The following is a 10,283-nucleotide window of genomic DNA, read 5'->3' as shown; positions in this document are numbered from 1 at the left end:
AGTGTTATTTTTTCATGTACAACATACATACATGTGTGTGCCGCTGAGTATGGGTAGGCCACAATTTAAGATGTAAAAGTACACCTGAAAACACCAATATTTCATTTTTCCAATGGTGTTAAACAGTGAAAAATGTTTGGTTAAAAGGCTATGCAAGAGACGTTGAAAAACATTTGTTACCAATGAATGTTTTTTATTGAGCACTAATCACATATATATCTGTTTGTCCGGGTGAGTTGAACTAAGCCACAATTTAGGACGTAGAAGTACGCCCGACAGTCGATATCTCATTTTTTGCAGTCGTGTTAAACAGTAGAAAATGTTTGGTTAAAATGCTATGCAAGAGACGTTGAAAAACGTTTATAACCAATGAAGGTTTTTTTCCTTAGCACAAGTCACACATATATCTGTGTGCGGTTGAGTTGAACTAAGCCACAATTTAGGACGTAGAAGTACGCCCGACAGTCGATATCTCATTTTTTGCAGTCGTGTTAAACAGTAGAAAATGTTTGGTTAAAATGCTATGCAAGAGACGTTGAAAAACGTTTATAACCAATGAAGGTTTTTTTCCTTAGCACAAGTCACACATATATCTGTGTGCGGTTGAGTTGAACTAAGCCACAATTTAGGACGTAGAAGTACGCCCGACAGTCGATATCTCATTTTTTGCAGTCGTGTTAAACAGTAGAAAATGTTTGGTTAAAATGCTATGCAAGAGACGTTGAAAAACGTTTATAACCAATGAAGGTTTTTTTCCTTAGCACAAGTCACACATATATCTGTGTGCGGTTGAGTTGAACTAAGCCACAATTTAGGACGTAGAAGTACGCCCGACAGTCGATATCTCATTTTGTGCAGTTGTGTTAAACAGTGGAAAATGTTTGGTTAAAATGCTATGCAAGAGACGTTGAAAAACGTTTATAACCAATGAAGGTTTTTTTCCTTAGCACAAGTCACACATATATCTGTGTGCGGTTGAGTTGAACTAAGCCACAATTTAGGACGTAGAAGTACGCCCGACAGTCGATATCTCATTTTGTGCAGTTGTGTTAAACAGTGGAAAATGTTTGGTTAAAATGCTATGCAAGAGACGTTGAAAAACGTTTATAACCAATGAAGGTTTTTTTCCTTAGCACAAGTCACACATATATCTGTGTGCGGTTGAGTTGAACTAAGCCACAATTTAGGACGTAGAAGTACGTCCGACAACCGATATCTCATTTTGTGCAGTTGTGTTAAACAGTAGAAAATGTTTGGTTAAAATGCTATACAAGAGACGTTGAAAAACGTTTATAACCAATGAAGGTTTTTTTTTCTAAAGACAAGTTACTGATACCATTAGAGTTATGGGTAAGCCATGATCAAGGACGTATTTCAAGACCAGTATTGTTTCTTTTTTCAATATGTGGTTTATTAATGACGTGGTAATACGTTCGAAAACTTATATCACTCATGTTGAGTACTACTTTGCAAAATAAATATATGTTCAGTTCTTATGGTAGTGTCGATGTTGTGGGAGTACAAACCAGGTGCTGTGAAGATAAAGTATTGTTCTGTTATGGTTGATTCGATTATAAAGACGGTAAAGCTGTTTTCTGGTGGCACGACGATTGAGTACGTTGATCATCATGCAGCGGAGCTGGACTTCGCTTATCGCATATGACCAGATAGATCAATCGGTTACAGCGTTTGGCAAGAGCTTGACGTCCTAGACTCGAATTTGGCACCCGCTTAAATATACAAAGGGCGCATATATAATGTGTTGGAATATTTGGTAGATGAAACGGAGGTATTTATTTATTTTCATTCCGTCGCAAGAACTCCAACCTGGGACCTCTGGCGTAAAGTTCCTATGCTGAGCCGATCGAGCTGAATTGATGTTCTCCACAACTTAACGTGGTATATTCATTACCAGAGTTACAGAGACGACAGACAGGGGTCAAACCAATCCCTGTTACCTAAAATGGAATTTCCATCATGGGTACTGTTCAATATATGTGTAAAGTTATGGTGGTAGAACCGTAACTTTAGTCATTTTAGACTTATAAATATGCTATGTACAATATAATCCATATGGCTCATATTGAGTTGTTTTCAATTGACAGATGTGTGCAGTTGAAAAACAAAATAAATGCGTGACTTAGCATGTGAAAATATTGCCTATATTTAGTTTTTATTAACATAAAAATGTGTGCAGTAAAGATTTGTGTAAATATGATATGGAATCGGAGATAGATACTGCATATCTGGGTATGTTGATGGGATGTGTGTGATTGACGTTTGTACAAAGATAGTTATCTACCATTACTAGAATATATATCCCGATTTACCCAGTGTTGTATATACCATTAACACAGTATAGTGTGTACATGTGATAACGTTATTTTGGAATGTTGATGTGTCATAAACTACACTGGTGTTTCCCAGCTCTGTTAACTAAATGATACAGTAGTCATACTGACTAATCTATATTGTTGATAATGTTTAAATACACAAAAGATGTTTTTGTTTTAATTTTGTTTATTTTGTTAACTACAAGGCAGTTTGTCGATAATTTGATATTGTTACTATGGATATGTTAGTGAACAACTGGTTTTTACATTACATGATTACAACAACCCAAGATAATTTCCAAAGGTGCATGCATTTCTGTTTCATATATATACTGTTGATCAAAAATGTTTAACAACTCTGTGCTATTTTCTTTTCTTGTCTTGTTTGATATATACTCTCATGAACTCATTAACCTTTTCCAAATGTAAACATTTTATGAAATAAATATTCACATTTACATTTATTTATATGTTTGTTTTATTTAAATGAATATCCTTTAACATTTTCTAAGCATAATATATGACGACCAACTGGGATAATAATTATGTGATGACTAACTAGGATATTAATTATGTGAAGACTGACGGATAATAATTATGTGATGACTGACTGGAACATTAATTATGTAATGACTGACTGTGACACTAATTATGTAATGACTGACTGATACTAATTACGTGATGACTGACTGTGATACTAATTATATGATGACTGACTGTGATACTAATTATGTAATGACTGACTGTAATACTAATTATGTGATGACTGACTGATACTAATTATGTGATGATTGACTGTGATACTAATTATGTGATGACTGACTGGGATACTAATTATGTGATGATTGACTGGGATACTAATTATGTGATGACTGACTGATACTAATTATGTGATGATTGACTGTGATACTAATTATGTGATGATTGACTGGGATACTAATTATGTGATGACTGACTGATACTAATTATGTGATGACTGACTGACTGTGTAATGACTGACTGTGATACTAATTATGTGATGACTGACTGATACTAATTATGTGATGATTGACTGTGATACTAATTATGTGATGACTGACTGGGATACTAATTATGTGATGATTGACTGGGATACTAATTATGTGATGACTGACTGTGGTACTCTTTATTTGATGACTGATGGACACTAATTATGTGATGACTGACTGGGACACTAATTATGTGATGACTGACTAGGATGTTAATTTTGTGATGACTGACTGGGATATTAATTATGTGATTACTGAATGTGATACAAATTATGTTATCAATTGTGTTATACGGTTGCTATTGATAAGTGAGACAGAGAGAGACATCATGTAATAACTAGGTTTAATTCAAATGATCCTTACATTTCCAGGACACCGACCTTTTTATTAAAACATCAACAGAACTGAGGAAGGCAGAATACGTTGGTTATAAATAACACGCTGATGTATGTTTGTTAAATTATTTGCACATATAAAGATGTTTTGTTTTAGTATTTTTATATCGATCCTGAATTTTTTAAATAACAATAGCGCACAGTTCAGATAATGATCATTAACCAACATACGAACAAATTATGTGTATCTATATAATCAAAACACGCTCGGGCGCATTTTCTTTGTACATGTGACTATTATGACGATTCAGTGAAATTCGGGTGTTCTGAAAAGTTCTTCTATACAGATAACAGTGCACTCCGCTGTGACCAGACGGGTGCGCCGTCTACCTTGATGTCACGTGTCATTAAGTTATCTAATTTACATACAAGCGTAAATAGATATAGAACTACAGCGCGCAGCTCAGTCATTTCACTGAAGTGACATTGATCAGTAGAAACCTGTGTTAGCGACCATTACTGATGCTGTCTAATTGGGATGTTTATGTATTTTGATTCTTATTTGAAGGGCAAAAGTCGACGTAAATTGGAATGCTGATTCGGTCATGTAAGTACAAATATGCTGTAGTGAGTAAGAAACTTACACGGAATGTTTAATTAACACGTGGATAGATGATTTGATTGAAAATGAAATTAATACGAAACTCCGTTATGATGCCGTGCTTTGTGGTGCGTTTACTGTGAAATGCATAACTGATAATCGATTGCATCAGACCTGCCTTGATTAAAACGTCAAGGATAGTGAAATACCCTTTGGGCTTGTGTAGGGGAACTCCCTAGTTGTATCGTATGACATTTTAGAAAAGATTTGGACCTTTAAACAGAAAATAATTAGTTCATATGCATCGTAACATCAACAATGGCATAATCTGCCATTACATACAATATACAAACAAAACGAAAACTCTTTAAATTGCGGATTTTCTTAAATCAATTGGCGTACCACAATAAAGGTCAAAGGTCGTGTATAAAATGACCGTCAATATCAAGATTTTTTGTTGTGAGTCGCCAGAGAATCGACACTGAACGTCGATTGGACTATGCCCGGCGATTGGCAGAGTCACGGAGACGAAAAACCATCATCATTATCATCATCATCATCATCATCATCATCATCAGACTTTTTGTTACAGACCTTGTAACTGAAATGGCAACCACTAACCGCGGTATTTATGGGAATCATTTCCTTAAAATAATTTCGATATTGATGCTGACATGCCACATATTTCACATCAGAATAAAGAAAGACAATGCATTGATTACGTACCGGGTATTTTAATTTGATACATCCATGGTATATGTATCGTTTAAACAAGAACGTGTAATTTTATTTCTGGTCAACTCGAATTCAACATACTATGTGACCATACAAATAATATTTGTTTTCTAGTACAGGACAAAGTGTTATAGAAATAAGATATTTTTTTAATGTTTGATGGATGCGTTTGTGTACTCGTGTTATATAATCACCACAATATGTACTAGTGCATTAATGTTTACAACTGCTTTACAATCATAATAAACCTGTATCATCTGTTGAGTGTCATGAAGTACAAAGTCACGATACAACAATACAGTATGCTATATATATTTGTCGTTCGTTCCAGAACGCTGGTTAGTGTAGGATTACCTATACCCGCATATATACTGAAGTTTGGATACAATTTTAAAACGAGTACTCACCAGGCTAGATAAATCGCATGTTAATACTCCCATGGTAGGTGGAGGTACTGTGCAGGAGGGTCTTAACACTATCTTTATGGTTTCAGTTACGATACTGACTGCATGGATGTATTAAGGAGACATGCTTAATATGTCAGATATATATGAAAAAACTTTTTAATTATATTTCACTTTACTTCATATAGTATCCTTAATTATGTTTCACTTTATTTTATATAGTATCCTTAATTATGTTTCACTTTCTTTCATGTAGTATCCTTAAGTGAACGCTTTAACTGTGAATTGTTCACTATGTTTATGATCACCTTTTGTTGTGAGCGTAAACTTATATAACAGGTATATCAGGCTAAGTAAGTAGGCTTACCCGGATACAGAATGGCCTTTTTATTGACAGGGTCACTATGTTCTAGTAATTGAGTAGAATGTCTGGTGACGTTAGATTTGCGGGATATAATGTAAAAAGGAACATTGAAAACATTATTAACAGAACTGCAGTTGCATGTTTTGGCATTACCATGACACATAAAGATCAATTGTATAACACAACGTTAAATAAATTCATTACGTTACACTACATGCTGCTCCAAACGGAGTCATATTGTATGCACATCGGACAGACACGGCTCAGATTATATACAAATGTTTAATGGTCTAAAATTATCAGATATACGAAATTTACTTTTACTGAATTACAGAGTGCACATTCCCCTCTAGATTCTGACTTTTCTTTCGACCTCTTGATTTTTCTCAGCCACTCCTTTGGCTTAGAATATAGACCTTTAGCATCACTTATGAGTCCTAGAAGGACGACACAGGTGCACGGTGTAGTTTGATTTATTGCTTGGCTCTACAGTATGTTATCTTTTGTAGAAAACAATGCTATTCATTTGTATGTCTTTAGTAGAATCTTTGATAATATTTTCATATTGTCCAAAATGTAATATGTTTCTGGTCTAAAGTTGCTGGACATTGTAAAGCCTTATACACAAAGCTTCATATTCATCATGGAAATAAAAGTCCATGGTAGTTAATATAGAAAGAACTGTTGTATACCCGTCCATAATAAACAGCGTTAGAGTGTTGATGAAACATAATAGCACGCTTGACAATTCTTATACTTCACACATGTTAGACGTACCATATCAAAAGCTGACAACTTTAGCCATTACACAGGGTTTGAAGGGACTGATCACGACTTGGAAAAGTGAAATAGTCGTTATGATATTGTGAGATATAAATTTAGACGTGTTTCATGCTCGTTTTAGGCTGGCATTTCCTTTGTTGTTTACGTTGTTCCTATTTGAGAACATGACATTACTTGGATTGATCGATGACATCTGGTCTTAATTTCCATGTAATCATTCAGGAGTCTGTCTCTCTGAAAATCTTTTTTGCCTTATATTGTGCGCTCATTCCATTGTTTCTGACTATTCCAGATATAAATAATGTAGTCTGGATGACTACAATATTGTTGGTCTTCGGGAACAGATGTCTAGGCCGCGCAATCAAAAACGGGAAGGAAGATGTGTATTGTTCCTATGAGAATCACCAATACTACAAAGAACAGATCCATGGGTGCATGTATTGTGATCGATGTTGGTCAGGAGATGAACCAGTCCTACAGGTAACAGTTTGTTAATCAAGTTACTGGTTATCTTATCTACTTAGTAATGGTGTTAGTAACATGTTGTCTAACCCTCTTCTACCAAATACTCCACTAACTTGTTGCCCTAAACATATGTCTCCTTATATATTCCCCATGGTATGACACGGATACAATGTAACCTTCCATAGTCAATTGTGTATTACCAGCTCATGAACTATCAACAGTTCAGGAATATAACAAATAAAGTAAGCAAATTAAGGTTGTATCCTGTTACGATCAATACTTAATCCCCTAATGCAAAACACTAACAGAATTAAAAATTGTATAACATCATGTCAGGTGACTACAAACACCACAAATTATATATACATCATTTTTATCTCATTACACACAATATTGAAACTTAAGAAAATATCTTGAAGAACAAGCAATGTACACACCTCACATCCCACCACCATAACTATCAGTATAAATGGCAATCATAACCAGTAAGATGATCAACATGAGAGAATGGAAACAAAATTACCTCATTTATTTTTTAAATTCAGTTTTTTAATACTTTTTAACTCATCCTAAACGAATGTATACTAGAGTTGACATATCAGTTTCATTATTTCTTTGACTCCTACAGGGAGCAGACTACGGTATAGGTCTACATGGAGCCACCAAATGTCCCAGATGTCAGAGCTGTTCCGAGGGTACTTACAACCCTGACGGAGATCGACACTGGGAATGTCTTCCGTGTACGGTGTGCTCCGATTCAGGCATGTACGAAGCACAAGCCTGTACGACAACACAAGATACAATATGTACAAGTGTTGTCACTGAAAGGTAAGAAATAACTTTTTTGTGGGAAATTATGATAAGCCTACATTATCATTTTATCTGTCACTTAGTCCCAAACTTTATTGTTAATTATGTTTACTATGAGTTATGACTGAGAGCCAGTGGTCATACCCGAATTTTACCTTGTATCATAACTTACAGCAATATGGCTTATTGAATATGGTATGCAGTCAATTTACATGGTAGCAGAGAACCATAATTTTGGGGAAATTGAAGAACTGAGCTTTGCTAGCTCTTCACATTTCTGTGTTTTTGTGTATTTTTGTGTATTTACTCCTTAACCTGGTTTCCATATATCTAATATGTGAGAATGTTTTATTTTTTACAGAGCCTTAGATATGATTAATATGGTATCTCCGTCTCCGAATCCTCAGGAAATGTTTCAAGCACAGAAAGATGAAGGTAAGTGAGTCAGTGCACTATTACAGTAGTAACAGTGTAAGTGATTCATTTTGTCATTGGCTTGTCCATGTTAACATGAGGAGGAGGAGGATTTCAACTGGTTATATACATTGTATGTTCATTATTGTGGATTCTATCAAATTAAATATGAAATTATGCAGAGAGAAATCAAATGGCTGAATATCATTTTTACATTCTCAACTTTTAAAGCAAACTTTGACATTCACTACCATTACATTGAAGAAATAGATAACAAATTTACCATTAATACAGTATGCAATTACTTTTATAATTTGATAATTAAACTAAAATGTTAAAGGCTTCTTTTTGTTTTGGTAAGGTCAACTTTGTGAAACTTTGTTCAATCACTAAAATGGTTTTAAACAATACGGTTGAGTAAAAATCTCACATTTAACATCACATTGATTTCTTCTGTAGGTAAAGATCTGCACAACGAGAATGGGACCAACATTTTGTATGCTTCATTGTTGATTGTGGTTATAGTTGTGGTGATGGGCATTATTATCATGTATATTCAGAGAAGAAGACAACTTCGGAATTCATACGGTAAGATTATCACATAACTAATAGTTTCATCTTTATATCAGATGCTTGTGCATTGAAAATATCTTTAATAGTTGTTATTGATTAAACAGTAGATTTCGTGTATTTCTTGGAGTTGAACGCTCTTTTCCACTAATGCATACAATGTCCGATTAAGAATGATTGAACATGACTCGAAAGCTCTGAATATAGCAATGTTTGATATGATTAGCAAGAACACAATAAAACTGTCGTTTTTTCTATTATTTATGAAATGTAGCGATTCAGAATGATGGGGGAAACCGTACATTAAGGACAATCACAGTTGAACAAAATTATCCTGAGCAACACCAAACTGACTCGGATAGTGAGGAGAGTAGACTATTAGGGACAGTTGCAGTTGAACAAGAGCAGCAACAGGTGGACTCTTCTTCTGACTCGGACAAAGAGGGAGTTTCAGATGACACAGAAGACTACGTGGGTAGTTTGCAAGATATAGATAACAATGAGAGGGCACCACTGGTTCCAAGGCGACAACGAATGAAATCTTGTGGGGACTATCAAAGTATCAGTTCTCAATATGACAATAAAGCTGGGAGAGATGGAGGAGCAGTATCTAGGCGAATGACTCAAAGATTACAACGACAAGTGTCTCATCCGGTTACGGTCACAGAGGTTGGATTAACAGAGCGACAGCTGGACAACAGTGAGTTTTTTTTGCTATAAATATATTAATGGGTTTTAAAAATCACATGTGATACTTTTATTTCTAATTTTGTTGTTTGTTGTTGTTGGCTTTTATAATTGCATTATTTTATATTCAGATAATTATAGCTGCTCTGCACATTATCTCATTTCAGAACGTCCAAAACTAAAATGTGTACAGTTTCTAGCAAAGCTCCTTGCACCAAACGAAAACTATAAGAAGTTTGCTAAGAAAATGGGTCTTGAGATCCACAATATAAAACTTTTAGAAGAGGATCAAGAACAGGTTCCGCGTAATGCTGAAGATGTATCATATGAATTTATATCTAAATGCCTTCAGTGTCAGCCAAAGCTCAGCTATCATGACATCTACAGCGCCCTGACAAGCCTTGAGCTACACGAGGAACTTGAGATTCTCAAGGAGAAGCGACGAAGGGATCGGGTATAGTTCAATATTTCACCTATATCAGTTCATGCTAGTAATTGTGTTACAAGAGATCATTTACCATGGTGACTACATAAGTCTTGAACTTTATACAGGTAGATTTAGTTATTCTTTACTGCTGAAATGTTTTGGTAATTGGTTTTTTTCTGGTATCAAATATATGCAGCTTAGTCACTCTCAGTTTTTATCCATGGTTCAATTAGCATTGGTTACCCTGGGTCAATCAGCCTTGGTTCACTCTTGACCAATTAGCATTGGTTACCCTGAGTCAATCAGCCTTGGTTCACCCTTGACCTATTAGCCTTGGTTGCCCTAGGT

General features: G+C 35.0%; 1 protein-coding gene across 1 annotated transcript; it reads left to right on the top strand.

Moving 5' to 3' along the window:
- Positions 1–6,874: 6,874 nt before the first annotated feature.
- LOC132547284 (uncharacterized) lies at positions 6,875–9,968 on the top strand. Its single transcript, XM_060211052.1, has 6 exons — positions 6,875–7,042; positions 7,656–7,855; positions 8,199–8,272; positions 8,711–8,839; positions 9,096–9,521; positions 9,676–9,968. The coding sequence occupies exons 1-6, from the start codon at positions 6,875–6,877 to the stop codon at positions 9,966–9,968; spliced, it is 1,290 nt and encodes a 429-aa protein (XP_060067035.1).
- The last annotated feature ends 315 nt before the right edge of the window (positions 9,969–10,283 follow it).

The sequence above is a fragment of the Ylistrum balloti genome, unplaced genomic scaffold, assembly GCF_031769215.1.
Source record: "Ylistrum balloti isolate Yb309-2 unplaced genomic scaffold, AGI_CSIRO_Ybal_v1 Utg369612, whole genome shotgun sequence".
NCBI lineage: Eukaryota > Metazoa > Mollusca > Bivalvia > Pectinida > Pectinidae > Ylistrum > Ylistrum balloti.
This window is presented reverse-complemented; position numbering and strand designations above follow the sequence as displayed.